Source organism: Cucumis melo, chromosome 11, assembly GCF_025177605.1.
Source record: "Cucumis melo cultivar AY chromosome 11, USDA_Cmelo_AY_1.0, whole genome shotgun sequence".
Taxonomy (NCBI): Eukaryota; Viridiplantae; Streptophyta; class Magnoliopsida; order Cucurbitales; family Cucurbitaceae; genus Cucumis; species Cucumis melo.
In genome coordinates, this window is record NC_066867.1 from 18,628,837 (window position 1) to 18,645,609 (window position 16,773).

Here is a 16,773-nt window from a genome sequence, read left to right on the forward strand (position 1 = left end):
TTGACCTAAAATACATAATAAAAAACCAAAATTACAAAGATCAAACATGCAGAAGATAGCAAATTTTAGGTATGCAAATGCAAATGCAATGTTAACAATATTTGAAGAATTAACAACATACGAAGAAATATCACAAAATATCTAATGGAGAAAGGTCCTAGAAGAAGAAGTAGATGCATTAAGAAGAAATAGACGTTGGGACAAAGTGGCAGAAGGGTAAGTGCATCCAAGCTTGCAAAGTGCTAGAAGGCTAAAATAGTTGGTGTTGAAGGGGCGTGTTAAAATAGAAGACAACACTAACTATTCTAGAAGGTTATTTAAGTATCTACAATATGATATAAATATGTAAATTAGACTTCTCTAGAATTATGGTGAAGGACGTAAATAAATATCTCAAAAGAAAAAATCTAGAAATATCCTAGATTTTATTTAGGTTAAAGAATTCTAATTCCTTAAGATAAAGCTAAACTATAAAATATCTAAATAGTTAGAACTCTACTGAGATCCTTTTGTTTGGGCTTTAAGGATCTCACATCTATAAATAAGGGTTATGCCTTCATTTGTGAAGCAAGGAAAGTAAGCAAAATGGGTAAGAAAGGAAGTGAGAGAGTTAGAGAGAGACTTAGATTGAAAGTGAGTGAGTGTTTTGAGAGTAAATGAACCTTCTTTCCAAAAGTGTTAATCATTTGTAAATTTTCTTAATAGAAGTGTCTTTCTTCCGAGTAAGTGTGTCTCTCTTTCTTTTATGCTAATTTCTTCAACATTTGATTTCAATTTAGTGTTTATGTTTCAAAATGTTACCATTTTACTAATAAGATTTGATTTTTTTCTCTTCCTTTAATTTAACTCTAGATTTTAAGATTTACACTTTTAACTTCACTAATTATCACTCTCATTCTTTAGCATTAATGCCTATTAATTAATTTAAAATAATTAAAATAATTAAAATAATTATTCACTCTCATTCTTTAGCAAAGGGTAAAATGAGTATTTAGTGACAACTTTGTAGGTTAAAGGGTAAAAGTCTTGAAACCAAGAAATAGAATGGAAAAGAAATTCTTGTCAATGCTAAAATGGAGATAATTTCGAAACATTTATTAAATTGAACCAAACTCAAAATTTATGAACTAAAAGACAACCATTAGAAACTTGACCAAATGAAAATTATACGCGAAATCTCGAAATCATGTTCAATGTGTAGCCTTTTTTTTTTTTTTTTTCTTTTTCTATTTTACTATAATGTAAGGTCACAAGTAGCTCTTATTCTTTAAAAAAGTTTAACTAACTAAACCAATGTAAATGTTGAATGAGAAACAAAAAAACATAAAACAATTCCATAACACTTTCTCTTTCTAAAACATTTAAGGACAGTGGATAGCCTAGACCTAATTCAAGGATCCTACTTTCTACCCATAGCAAAAGAATACAATTAAAGTGAAAAAAAAAATTAACAAATGACATAATAGAGTTTTACCGAGTATTGTTTGGGTTGTATAATAGATAGGTGAAATCTAGAATATACCTAAGTTAATTTTTAAAATAATAATAATAAAAAAAAAAAAAAAAAACAAGAAAAAACCACAAAATAAAAGCTATATGGAATGGACTCTACACCATAAATAAAACTATATGGAATGGACTCTTCATCTTGTGGCTGAAATTGACTGCCTAATTAATTATTTGCACACATAATACTTTGGCATGTGTGTGAGCTTTGTACAAGTGGTCTTAAACTAGTAATTCCTTAAGACCTTAACTTTCCACTTTGGTGCTTCTCCTAATTGTGTAAAAAGCTGAAAGGTTTCCCAAATACTTATCATTCGCCTCAGCTATTGGACCCACCCATCCCTGCACTCGTAATTCCACATCAGTCACAAAGCCATAAAAAATTTGATCCAATATATAGATGGGGATTATCGATCTCATTTGAATGTTTTTAACATGCAACCCAATAAGTATTAATTTTGAAAAAAAAAATCAAAAATCTAAATTCAATTCATCATAAAACCTAACTTTAGAAACAACCTTAGGATAGTCTTTCTAATAAAACTCTAGTAACATGGTACAATAACAAAATCACCCATATTGAATTTCATGAGAAATACTAAAATTACATCAAATTTATTAAATAAAATAAAATTTAATTTGATGCATGAACGGTTGGTATCAAAGTATTATGAAATTCATTGTAAATAAACAAACAGGCTCACTTGAATTAAAGTTAGTTCGATCTATTTAAGTACTAATACAAATATTACCGGTTGCTTAATTATTGAAGTCGTGCCATTCACGGAAGAAATTTGTTCCTTTGGAGAAAGACTTGTTTGGGTGCATGAAGATGCCCTCTTCCATTCACCTAATTTTATATTGAAATGCGTCAAGTTTGGATAACCACAAAATTGGATTTTAGTAATTTTTTTAATCAACCACACAAACAAAGAAAAGAAAAGATTATGCAAACTTTCCCTATCTTCATTCTTTTTCATGGATGACTTATCAGGAGATTCTTATGATAATGCCCATCTAATTAACTTTTTGTGATAATGGGATTCCCACATAAAATAATTTTCATTATACATCCACCAATCCCATGAAACAGATTGGAAGGAAATTTATACCCCTTTTTTACACTAAGCTCATAGTTACATGCTATGTGTATATATCTACATCCAATACCTAGAAATGGTCTAAAGGGAGCTTCTTAGAATAAAAGAAGACATATTACTAAGCAGCAAAAAAAGAAGAAACAGATTCTGCTCAGTGACTCATCAGCCTGCATTATGTGCCTCCTCAGTCTTACACTACTGTTGCTCACATTACCATATGAATTTGGATAACTGTACAGGTTCGTTGTTGTGTTTCCCAACGTTCTTGGGTAAATCGTGTCACCAAACATTCCAATCACTGGATGGATAATGTTTGTTGTGATACTGCTTGAGCTAAGCATTGACGAAGAGATGTATTCGTTTTGTGTTTGTGAGTAGTAGGAGTGTGACTGAGGAGAATAGTTGTGGGAATGAAGCTGGGGGGTTGGAGATGCTGGTGTCTCTGCCTCACAAGCATGCCACCCAAGCGGTCTGCGTGGGATGGCTGGGCCAAGATTTGGAGGTGCTTTAGCTTTGGAGGCATCTGTAGTTTGAAATTTTCCGTAGATTGGGATGAGAGTAGCACGGGAGACTTTGGCCTTGCAAACAGGACATCGGCATTCCACTTGTTGGCATTGTTGTGCAGATAATTTCTTGGAGTGAAGCCATTTATAAATGCAGGGCCAACAGAAGAGATGACCACAAAGTGTTACAACAGGATCTTGAACTGAGTCTAGGCATATGTTGCAGTCAAAGCCATGGGAAGCTTCATCTTCAGCATCTGAAATATATGTTTGGATGTCTAAACGTAATTTGTCTCCTCCTAATGAATTGTCGTTTGGCATCAAAGCCTCTTCAAGGTACTGCTGTTCCATGGCCAGGTTTATGTTTCTGCAGTCTTCTTTCTATAATGCCTCAAGCTGATAAACATATCCAAGAAACAAGGTCAGAACTCAGAACAACTAAAGTCTAAGAGAAGATCAATAGAATCACACAACTTAATCAGAAATTCACAGTAAAAGGCTGCTGTTGTAAATACAAGTATGCAAAGAAGCAGACAAAAGAATCAACAATTCGGAAAAGAAGCTATGAAGGCACGACTTACTAGGAATTCATTAATAAACCAAAAGCATCACATTCATTGCAGTGATAAGATAACTGATGAAACGGCAAAACAAATCATCCTAATCCACTGGTTCAAATATAATATTAATTGGGTCCCAGAACTGACACGAACATGGGTAAGCTTATAGATTATTGTATTCTGAATGGTCGCTTCTTGAAAATTCTATCACGAAACCCCCAAGTGGAGAATGATGTCGAGGATTTCTGAAGTTCCCATAAATATCAAAACATGCTGATCTTGACAGACCCAGATTCAATTTATTTAATCAATAACAAATTCAAATGATGGAGATTCGTGATGACTCTCACAGACACAATGCATCCAAGAACTTCCCTAGATTACGTTATGCTAAATCAATGGTTAGAAGTTCCAATTTACTGCATAACGTGGTAAAGATTCAGAATCTTCTGCACTCATAAGCCATCTTTTGAAGCAGATGAACTCAGTACAGGTGAAAGTGAAAATAACTATCAATCTTTAGGTACACACATAAATTCGGATCAGTTACTTGGAAAACAGATCCGAGAGGCATAATCATGCATAGAAGAAACCAGAACGGCATAAATACATAACTAAGAATTTTCCTAAATGAAGATAAATCACAAACCCAACAAGTAATAACCAAAAACAATATAAAGGTGAATCAAAACCCAAGTTGCAATCGAAATCAGAACTCCACATAATTACTCTTCCATTTTCCAAAGAGGTGGAAAATCCTACTGAACTTTCTATTCAAAAGACCCAACAAGAACACCTATAACAAAAGAACTTCGTAACTCACCACTTGGCTAAAGTTCTATTGGCGTATTAATCTTCGGCACAAACAAAACAATCGAATGAATCCACCCCCACCCCTACACCACACAAAACATCTCTAAAAAACAGAGCAAAAACAGAGCATGAAAATTTTCCGTCCGCACAACACATAAAACCGTTTCAGAAAACAAAGAAACCCAATAAAAGTCATCCACAGAAAAAGGGGATGGAGTTCGAAGCGATATTAAAAAAAAAAAACCCAAAACCCAAAACCCAAAAAACAAAGAACCCCATCTCCATCAGAAGTTTGGGAAGGAAGAAACCTAAACCGAAAAACAAAAAAAAAAGACCGATATACATTGGCAAACAGATCAAAAGCTTATTCCACTGAGAAACACACTCCCATACACACAGGGGGGGGGGGGGGGAACGAAACGTACCGAAACTTAATCGGCGGATTAGTATGTGCGTGTGAGTTAAGAAGGTTGGTTGAGAGAGGAGGAAGAAGAAGGAATATGAATTTGAAGAGGGGGATGAGGAGGGTTGAGAGGGTGTTTATATAAAAAGCGAGAAAAGGGGAGAGGGAAGGAATCCGAAATTCAATAGAAATGGAAAAAGAAGAGATGATGGGACGATGACGATGCGGCGTCTGAGCTTAAAGCAGATAAAGGACAAAAACATTGCTCTCTTTTAAAGCTCTGGTTTCTCTTCAATCCCCTTTCCTTTTCCTCCCTTTCCTTACTCGTATTTATTAAAAAGAAAAAACAAAAACTAACCTTTTTAGGAATTGAAAAGGCATTTCTATCAACAATTTTTCTTTAATTATTTTATAGAAAATAATTGTGAATATGGTGAGATTTTATCTTCTTCAATACTCGTCTAAAAATAATTAATGTATTGGACTTTTGGATGTAAAATATTGGGAAAAGTGAGAAAAGAGCAAATTTGAGGATAGAAAAAAGAAAAATAGCAAACTGTTATATTATACACTGTATTTGTTGAGATAAAAAATTCAAACAAAATATCATATCACGAATACAACGTAGGAGTCTTTTCAAAAATATAAAAAAGCGGCAAAATATTTACACTGTGATAAACAATTCCAAAAACGGAAAAAACCTAGAGGTCCACCGTGTAAAATACCGAAAATGTCTCGTCAACCACACCATCAATAACGCTCATAATATATTTGCGATCGATTACATATGCTACAATCATTTAGATATGATTCAATATATACGCGATCATTTAGATATGGTTCAATATATACGTCATACGCGATCGTTTAGATATGACTATAATTTATACGCGATCGTTTACATATGTCTACAAGGCGATCGTTTATAAATATGGTTATAATTTATACGGGATTGTTTAAATATGACTACAATTTATCTTTTTAATTCCATCGTTTTATTTTGTTACACGATCGTTAAATGATTTTTTTAAATTTTTAATTCTTTTGTACACGATCGTTTAGATTTCTTTACACTTTTTACAGGATCGCTAATATTTGACTACTTTAATCCAAATGATTTTTTTTCAAGATTTTTTATACGTTTACATTTGGCTACTCCAATCTAAATGATTTTTTTTCAAGATTCTTTATATACAATATTTTATTTTATTTTTATTACATTTGGCTACTCCAATCTAAATTATTTTTTTCAAGATTCTTTATCTTATACACAATCGTTTAGATTTGGTTACCAAAATGTAAATGTGTAAAAAAAAGAAAAGAAGAAAGAGGATAGAAAGATTAAACGAAGTAAATATTAAACGATGTAGAAAAGAATAAAAAAAAAAAAAAAGAAAGACGGTTGAAAGAAATCACAAAATCAGAAAAGAAGAAATACGATGTAAAGAAATCGTAGTGAAAAAAAAGAAATACGATAGAAAGATTTAACCAAGTAAAAAAATAATTGAAAAATAAGAAAAATGATGGAAAGAAATGAAAAAAAAAAGAAGAGGAAAAGAAGAAAGACGATAAAAGAAATCGAAGATTTAGACGACGCGAAGAAGAGAAGGGCAAACCCGGAATATTTAAAAAATGGCTAACTTTATGGGCTTTGTTACACGGGCCGTAAATAGTTTGGTATTTTGTTAGATTTATGTAAGTTTCCCTACAATGTATTTATAAACACACCCATTTAAAAATTATTATATTGTTTCAACAATCCCTAAACATATGCCATTAGTTTCAACGTCCCCTAATTATGAGGATAAAAATCAATAAATTAACGAAAAATAACTTCAAAGATTCAATTTTTTATTTTTCTAATTATAGATTCAAAATTGAATCCTCCCTAAAATCATGGATAATGTAATATCAATTAATTTCATCATTTTTTATTTTTAAATTATATACCAAAAAACATTAATTTTAGATTCAAAATTGACCTTTTGTACTTTTTAAGTTATTTATGGAAAAATATACATAAATTAATTAATTTTAGATTCAAAATTGAATCCATTCCTAAAATCATGCCAAAGATAATGCAATATCCATTGATTTTATCATTTTTTATTTTTTAAATTATTTAAGAAAAAACATACATAAATTAAGTAAATTTAGATTCAAATTTGACCTTTTGTATTTTTTAAATTAATTACGAAAAAATATACATAAATTAATTAATTTTAGATTCAAAATTGAATCTCTTCCTAAAATCACGTCAAAGATAATGCAATATCCATTAATTTCATTATTTTTTATTTTTTTAAAATTATTTACGAAAAAAACATACATAAATTAAGTAATTTTAGATTCAAAATTGACATTTTTTATTTTTTAAATTATTTACGAAAAATATAAACAAATTAATTAATTTTAGATTCAAACTTCAAATCCCTTCCTAAAATCATGGCAATGCAATATCCATTAATTTCACCGTTTTCTATTTTTTAAACTATTCTTAAAATAATGAATATCTTCTTAATACCCGACCGCTACATCAAACATAAAACCTGAGAGCTACAAAAAACGCATAACAGAGTAAAAAGAAAACAGATAACCATTATTGAATCTATAGAGTATACAATCATACTTTTACTCCATACAAATTGTATGGAGTAAAATAGAAATATAATGTTTGAATTTGTAAAATGCAAATTGTATACATTAATTTAATTAAGATTATTGCTTTGAATCCCTAAAATTATGCCAACAATAGTATTTGTTATATATCACCCATAAAATTACAAATTGGTTTTAACTTAGTTTGAATCTCTAAAATTATGTCAAATATAATGTTTGAGTTCCTATATTTAGTTTGTATCTTTTATGAAACAATAATTTAATATACATCTCTCATATGTCACCGATGACAATTGTTCATATACAAACACAGTGTATTTGTTGAGATAAAAAATCAAACAAAATATCACTTGTCACGAATACAGTAGTATATTTGTAAACAATAATTCTTAACTAAATAAAAAAACCATTATATTGTTCCAACAATCCCTAAAGATATGCTATCAGTTTCAACATCTCCTAATTATTAGGATACAAAATACAATGTATTAATTTTAGATTCTTAAATTGAATTTCTAAAATTATGCCAAATATAATGGAAAATCCATTGATTTCACCATTTTTTATTTTTCAAATTATTTACGAAAAAGTATGCATAAATTAATTAATTTTAGATTCCTAAATCATGCCAAAGATAATGGATAATCTATTAATTTTACATTTTTTATTTTTTAAATTATTCACAAAAAAACACATATAATGCATCAAGTTTAGATTCTTAATTTGAATTCCTAATGTCAAAATTTTGAGGTGAAAATTTTCAACATTATTATCATAAGTTATCAAGATTTTATGTTGTTGAGTGTTAAAATTATTTAAGCTTAGAAAGGAAAAAAAAAGATATACATTTTATAATATTATAATATAATATAATATAATATGAATTATATTATTATTATTATTATTATTATATTATATCTTTTTGAAAAACTCTAAATTCATCATCATCTTCTTCATCTCAGCTACAGCTCCCCCCACACTCCATCTTTTTCTTCTTCGAAATCACACGGCCGCGCCCGCCCCTGCCTTTCTTTGAAATCACATCTTCTTCATCTCAGTTGCGAGTCCGGATCTGAAGCGAGCGGACTGTGTCTGCTCCAACCGGTGTTTGTCTGTGAAGCTTCGATTGTCGTCGTCGTATCTCCACGAACCCAGCCGCCGCCATCACGATCTCCCATTTGTGTGGAGCTTGTTGCACCATTCATCCTTCTCCGTAGCACGCAGCCGCACCTGGGTGTGCTCTCTTCGCCATTGAAGAAGCCTCCGTATTCGAGCAGTCATGTCCCAAGCCCGCGCACCGTTCGAGCCAATCTCCTAGTCACCCGAGCCGCTTTCTTTATTACTCGAGCCATGTAAGCTATTCTTTTCCAAAGTGAAGAAAGAGATGCTAGGGATTTCAATTGCTTCCCAATTCGAAACAATGAATGGGATGTGAAATGGTAGGTGCATAGTTTGTATTAATTATAGGGTATTTGTAGATTTTGTTACAAATGTATTTAGAAATTACATTTGTCAATTAGGTAGGGGCATTTAAAACATTGTTCTCCCATTTATTATTTAAAAATTTTATGTTTTGCTATTTTGTCAATTTAAAAATAAAATCGTCATTTATCCAAAGTAAACCTCTAATTTTGCTATTCTTCTTGTCAGCCCAAAAATATTTGGGGACGTTTGGGCTTACGAGAGGAGGAGTGAGTTATGTTAATCCATTCCATGTTTGGGTGGGAAAGTATTTCTTTCTCTCTTTTTCACTATTCCACCCCTTTCTCAATCTTCTCCCAAACACATATAACACCATTATTATAATCCTTCTCCAAACGTATACTATCATAAAATTTGTAACGCCCCAAAAATTTAAGGTAATTTATTTTTATTATCTTAAGTTTAATTTTTTTTTCTTTTCGTAATTAGGGGTGTTATTTGGTTGATTTTTTTTGAAGATTGGATTTTTGATGTTAGGAAATTGTCGAATTGTTGTAGTGTTGGAGTTGATGTATTAATTTGTTGTATTTGAGAAAAATATGATTAATTATATGGTTAACTGTATAATTAATTAAATTTGAAGGTAAAATAATTTTGTTGTGGATAAGATATTTGGTAGAGATATTTGTTTTTTTGAAAGATAATGATTTTTGGTGGAGAGAGAGAAGATTTGAGATTTAGTTTGTTTTGGGGTTTGGATTAAGGAAAAAAGAAAAGAAATAATAATAATAATATTATTATTTACTTTATTTAAAGAACCTTCGTAAAGCGTGAAAGAAGAAAAACAAAGAAGGGTACTCATCTTCCCTTGAAACCCTAGTCGCCGTGCCCAGCCAACTGCCATCCCGCATTCGCCGCCGTTGGTCTTCTCCGCTCGTCCTTCCATCGCGCAGTAGCGCCACCAGTCAAACCGTGCAGGCCGCCCGTTGCCGCATCGCCGTCGAGACGATTTCGTTCTGTCTGTGAACGTCCGTTCGCGTACCGCCGAACGCCGCAGTCGAACGATCTCCGCTCGCCCTTCCACTGAGTAGCAGGACCGTCGCAAGTCGCCGAGCCTTCCGTCCGTCGCACCACCGAAGCCGTCAAACATGTTGTGCATCGCTGCGAAACCGAAACTGAATCCGACCCACACCACCTTCTCCGCGAACCGAACCCAAACCTACACTTTCGTCCGAGCCTGCGCCAGTCGCCCGCGTGAGCCGCGCCACCTTAGCCGAGCCGCCTTCCTGCGTCCGAGCCACACGCCTGCGCCAGCCGCTCCTACCCGAGCCGCTTTCAAAGCCTTAGCCGAGCCACCCCTGTTTTCCTAGCCGTTTGTGCCACCTAACCTATTTTGGTAAGTTTTTTTTGGATTTTGGTTGTTTCCCAACAAATATCAATTTTAGACATTAAATAATTTAATTATGGATTTAATTGAATTATTTTCGTGATAGGTCAATTGGAGGATTGAACTGAAGATTTTTCCCAAATCAATGATAAATTTGGAATATTCTTCAACTTTGGGTAAGTTGAGATAAGTGGAATTGGACCCTAGGCAATTAGTAATTAATTTATTAATTCTAGTCATTGGGTTCATTTGTGCTTAGGGCTTGACTGTTAGGGAGCTTGATCGTGACTGTTAGAAAATTTTTGCTGTGAGCTAATCTCCAGGTAAGAGACTCTACTACTAGACTTTCGACTGAAATTAAGAGAATAGCATGTGTATATGGTTATGCATAGATGATAGCTAAATTGCAGAACTCGATGTTACTGATAATGAATGACATTGTAATGATAATTGACGCTGATGACTGATGTTATGATATGACTAGTGGTATGTTGATGAGGACGACTGTGTTATGTTTATGATTAGGGTATTTCAGATGAGTATGCTATGATTGTTATGTTATGCCCTGTTTATGATAATGTTATGACACGTTACATGCTATGGATAGGGTTACTGTTAGCTTATTCTATTAGAGTCGTACTCACATGGGTGTCCCTCGGGATCACCACCTTTTTATGACTGCGTAGTCCGACGGGATCACCAGTCTAGTATGACATTGACATAGACATGATTATGAGTGATTCGACGGGATCACTCACAACCCGATTGTCTTAGTATTTCCTTCGGGTACGCTACAGACCAACTTGTCCTAGGTGTTCCTTTGGGTCACCAAAGACTAGATATGTTCCTACGGGATCACAGATTGTACATGTTCGGGAACGTGCCAGTTCAGGGGTACCACTTTACTGGACTTTAATAGGAAGTTGAAAGGCACCTAGCGGGACTAGTAGTGGGTCCCTTACTGAGTATATTTTTTATACTCACTCTTTCTTGTTTAATTTTTTTCAGGCATAGGTAGAGGTAAGGGCAAAGAAAAGCTGACGACTGACAAGAAGTGACCGTGGCGAGTCATAGGAATCATTTTGCTTCTGGTTTATATCATTGTTCGGATTCCAGTATTTGCATTTTTATTGCATTCTTTTATTTTTATTTTATTTCTTTGAAACTAGATAGGACCCAAGTTAGGATTTTATTTTTTAGACTTATTTCTATATACATTTGTTTAGGCTTTTAATAAGAAATTCGAGATTTTGTTTTATTTTTTTTCTATTTGACTTCGGCTAGTATAAGGAGTTGGGTCGTTACAGAATTTTTATAATACTAAAATTATCACAACATTAACTCTTCCGTAAATCAAACTTTCTCCCAAATGCTCCCATAATGGTTAGATAAATCTACTCTCTAATGGGTATTTTAGGAATATTAGGATTATGATTTATAAGAAATTAATTCATGACACTTTTGGATAGATTTAAAAGTTATTTAAAATAATTTATTTATTTGAGTCTTTTAAAAAATATAGCCAATAGTGAAATAAAATTTAAACGATTTTTTTATAATTTGATTAGTTGTTTAGATTTTGTACACAATTATTTAGATTTTACTAAAGGATTTTTTTCAATATTACACAATCATTTAGGTTTTTAAGTTTGAAAAAAAAATAAAAAATAAATAAATCTTTTATGTTTGGCACACGATCTTGAATCAAATAACAGTTTAAAAAAAAAGTAAAGGAAGAGAAGAAAGACATGGAGAAATGGAGAGAAAAAAAGAAGAAGAGAAGAAAGACATGAAAAGGAAGGGTAAACTTGAAATATTTAAAAAAAATGACCTCTCGATCTTTTTCATTTTGTTACATGGCCGTAAATATTTTGATTATATGAAAATTTCTCTTATCTATCTATCTATCTATATATATTTATTTATTTTGAATGTGTTATTTTCAATTTATAAAACTAAATCAAATATACTTCTATTTATGTCTATATGTATTATGCTCAATTATAGATAGATTATGATATTTTATTACATTTATAAATATTTTTAGAAGTTTAGTTATTTAAGATAATATATGTGACTAAAAAGTTCAACGGACGTAGGTAAGTTGGGTAAGCTAAAAAACTTGAAGTTGGTTTTTCAATTTTACAAGTATAAAAAAAGGGTACCTTTTTTATAAAACTAATTATAAGGTAATTAGGGAAATGATTTAAAATTTTATCTAAAAAGTAAATGGACATAAATGATTCATGACCATCCCAAATTCCCAATAGTAAGATAAAGATAAAATGATAATAAATAGGAAAACTTACACAAATGTAACAAACCACCAAACTATTTACGGCTCGTGTAACAAAGCCCATAAAGTTAACAATTTTTTTAATATTCCAAGTTTGCCCTTTCATCTTTCTTCTCTTCCTCCGATTTCTTTCATCGTCTTCCTTCTGCGATTTCTTTCATCGTCTTCCTCTTCAATTTCTTTCATCGTCTTTCTTTTTTTCCTCTTCTTTTTTTGGTGATTTCTTTCCATCATCTTTCGTATTTTCCAATTGTTTTTTTACGTCGTTAAATCTTTCCATCGTATTTCTTTTTTTTTTTCACTGCGATTTCTTTCCATCACATTTCTTCTTTTCTAATTTTGCGATTCCTTTCAACTGTCTTTCTTCTTTTTTGATTCTTTTTTACATCGTTTAATATTTTCATTGTCTTTCTTCTTTTCTGATTCTTTTTATGTCGTTTAATCTTTCTATCGTCTTTCTTCTTTTTATTTTTTTATCACTGTGATTTCTTTCAATTGTCTTTCTTCTTTTCCTCTTTCTTTTTTTACATCATTTAGATTTGGATAACCAAATCTAAACGATCATGTACAAAAAAAGTAGCAAAATCTAGAAAATCGTGTATAAAAAATCTTGAAAAAAATCATTTAGATTGGAGTAGTCAAATGTAAACGATCATGTAAAAAAAATAAATCAACAGTAGACAAATCTAAATGATCGTGTACCAACATATTTAAAACAATCTTTTAGCTAAATCTAAACGATCGTGTAGACAAATCTAAACGATTGTGTAGACATATCTAAATGATCATATAAAACAATAAATGATCGTATAGCAAAAGAATTTAAAAAAATCGTTTAGCCAAATCTAAACGCTCTTGTACCAAGTTTTGAAAAAAAAAATCGTTTAGATTTGGATCCCCAAATCTAAAGGATCAAATCTAAATGATTGTATAACCAAATTTAAACGTAACAAAATTAAACGATCGTGTAACAAAATTAAACAATAGAATTGAAAAAAATAAATTGTAACCAAATCTAAACGATCGTGTACCAAATTTTGAGTTAAATCTAAATGATCGTGTACCATATTTTAAAAAAAATATTTAGATTTGGGTCCAAATCTAAACGATCGTGTAACCAAATTAAACGATCGTGTAACAAAATTAAACGATGTAATTGAAAAAAATAAATTGTAACAAAATCTAAACGATCGTGTACCAAATTTTGAGTTAAATCTAAATGATCGTTTACCATATAATGAAAAAAAATCGTTTAGATTTGGGTCCAAACCTAAATGATCGTGTAACCAAATTTAAACGTAACCAAATTAAATGATCATGTAATAAAATTAAATGATAAAATTGAAAAAATAAATTGTAACCAAATCTAAACGATCGTGTACCAAACAATAGCCAAATCTAAATGATCGTGTACCATATTTTGAAAAAAAAATCGTTTAGATTTGTGTCCAAATCTAAATTATCATGTAACAAAATTAAACGATAAAATTGAAAAACTAAATTGTAACCAAATCTAAACGATCGTGTACCAAACGATTGTTTAGAACCTTGATCCTGCTCTTGAGTGATTCCTTTAGAACGACTGCGGGTGATGGGTTATTCTATGTAACCGTCACTTGCAACAGAAGATTTGGACATAGCCTTCTTTGATGCCATTGATTTTCTTGTAGATTTGGATGACGAGAGAGAGATGAGAGGTAGAGAGGTCCCACTGAGCGTGCCAATTTGTTCACACGAGATTTTCGGAGAAATTTGGTTCGTGGAGTGGAACTTGGGTTGATGTTGTATTTATGTTGATTTGATGCGATGTGGTTTGATCTCTAGGATTTGATCCTCTCTTGGCTAGATGCTTATGCTTGATTTGAGGAAGCGGAGCACATGATGCTCTTGAAGTTGGAGTCTTGAAAGAAAGTTTTTATTTTCAAAGGAGCTTCAATCTTCGAGGGTGGTCAACTTCAAGAGTTAGGGAGTCTTTTGGCTCTTAAATTTGTTCACACGAGATTTTCGAAGAAATTTGGTTCGTGGATTTCAACTTGTGTTTATTGATAAGCTTGATAGTGTGATACACTTAATTGATATATTGTCGATAAACTTGATAACACACTCTTTTATAATGTTGATGCACTTGATTGATATGTTGCTGATGCAATTGACTGATATATTTTGATAGGGATGCGCTTGACTAAGTTGATACACTTTATAATGATACAATGATTAAAAAAAAAAAACTTCTTTATAGTAATAGACCCTCTACACACATCTCTCTTAGCTTTCACCAACTAGCACTCCTCCACACCATCCATTACCGCTCTACCTCACCGTTGCTTATTGCATCGACAATGCATGTCTGCTCAATGAATATTGTTGCTTTTCTCTATCTTTCTTTCTCCCTTACTATTAATGGATTGTTTATGGAAAATATGGAATAAAAATAATTTAAAATTCAATTTTTGAAACTTTTTTCATATTTGCAAAGTATCAAATTATCGATGATACACCTACATAATAACATATTCAAATCGTCACGCCCATTGTAATTTTTCTTTTAAATTTTAGGGCTATAGTATGGTTGATGAGTGAGGAACTTACTGTCGCTCGTAAACCTCAACCTTAATAAAAGTCTCATGAAATTACAAGGTCTTGCTCTAAAAAAAAAAAAAAGTTATCTCAACATGTCATGGACAACAGAAAGAGGAGAGCATTTGATTCTTAAGCTACAACCCAAAATAAATGTAAATCTTAACCCTAAGACAGTAGAAAAGATGATGAAGGAGAAGAAGTTTGAGCTCTAGTTCGACCTTTCTCAATCCACCATGATTAAACCCTAAAAGAATGAAGATGGTATTTATAAAATCAGGCGACACACAGTTTGTTATGAGCTAGAGCACACCTACGCTTTGGTTTTTATCAAGAAGTGCAGACGATAAGCACAATAGTGCTCAACAGTGCAGTCTCAATCAAATGGTCATGTGCACACAACCTTCTTTGTTTGTCCAAATCTTGAGTGCAAGGTACTATCACTGCATCCCACCATTGTTGACTTCGACATTTGAGCATCGAATACATCACATGGAAAGTGTTGATGCACTTGGTCCAAAGGTATTTTTTGTCTTTTTTTCATCATGAAGCTTGATTATCGATAGCTTCAAATCAACACCAAATGACTCTTTGCTTTCAGAAATGCATAATATGCTCAATAATCCCACAAAATAAGCATTTACATAAAGAATTATGTAAATTTTAACATTACAAGGATTGGGGGCTATCTCAACTATGAGACACGTATCTAAATTAAGAGGTTAAATTTTGGTTAAGTATGAAAAGTAGGTATTTTGGATGAAAGAATGTGGACAGAAGTTAATATTTGGCGATGAAGCACGCAGTGAGTAGTTCGCGAGAAATGTTATGTGACAAGACTTTTAAAGGTTAAGTGTTATATGTGATTAACGTTCTTCGCGAGTTAACAGACTAGGCGAGAAGGAGTGGAAAATTTCCTAAGTTTACTTAATGGACCACGTGTTGGAGTTCAAGCTAAGCATGTCTAAGTTAAACATAAGATTCACACATGTATCATTAAGAGTAGAAGCTGGCGAGTTACTAAGGATTTAAGGATGACTAAGCTGATTTAAGACTAGTATAAATAGGGGTCTTCGATCAGACTATGAAGTGTTGATTTTCTGAAAGTTTGAAGAGAAAAGCTAAGTGTTGAATTGCTGTTGAAGTGATTACATAAGAAGAAGAAGAAGAAGAAGAAGAGAAGCATTTGGAGTTTGAGTTTTTAAGTTTGTGAACGTATTTCTTTCAAAGTGTTTATTAGATAAAAGCTTTCTTTAAAAGTTATTCTTGTTTGTAATAATGATTTCAATACCAATGTTTCTAAAGAGATTTGAATAAAAGCTTATTCATTTAAAGAATGATGTATGTGTTTAAATGATTTATGAAATGGTATTCAAACCATTAGTCTTCTTTCTATTGATGAGCTAACTGTTATGTGCACATAAAGAGCAAAGGTAGCCCTAAAATTGATTGTATAAAAGATGTGCATGGTGAAATGAGGCGAGACAATGCATAAAAGATGTGTAATGCGCTCCGATCTGAGCAACCAGAAACGAATTAGGATATTCTCGGATGCTGGTGATGAGAAGGTCATCTCAGTAGTCTAAA

General features: G+C 32.0%; 1 protein-coding gene across 3 annotated transcripts; it reads right to left on the bottom strand.

Annotated features, from left to right (window-relative positions):
• Nucleotides 1-2,549: 2,549 nt before the first annotated feature.
• On the bottom strand, nt 2,550-5,185 carry LOC103490524 (E3 ubiquitin-protein ligase RMA1H1). 3 transcript variants are annotated; one of them, XM_051091528.1, is made up of 3 exons: nt 4,908-5,127; nt 4,493-4,565; nt 2,550-3,505 (listed from the first exon to the last, which is right to left on the bottom strand). In XM_051091528.1, the coding sequence occupies exon 3, from the start codon at nt 3,458-3,460 to the stop codon at nt 2,702-2,704; it is 759 nt and encodes a 252-aa protein (XP_050947485.1). In that variant the 5' UTR covers nt 3,461-3,505; nt 4,493-4,565; nt 4,908-5,127; the 3' UTR covers nt 2,550-2,701. The 3 variants fall into 3 exon arrangements, with proteins under 3 accessions (XP_050947485.1, XP_008448288.1, XP_016900554.1); XM_008450066.3 differs by lacking the exon at nt 4,493-4,565 and having other exon boundaries at nt 4,908-5,185; XM_017045065.2 differs by lacking the exons at nt 4,493-4,565; nt 4,908-5,127 and adding an exon at nt 3,691-4,442.
• Nucleotides 5,186-16,773: the final 11,588 nt, after the last annotated feature.

Coding starts and splice junctions, on each gene's coding strand:
- LOC103490524 (XM_008450066.3), bottom strand. CDS start 3,460: ATGGAACAGCAGTACCTTGAAGAGGCTTTGATGCCAAACGACAATTCA.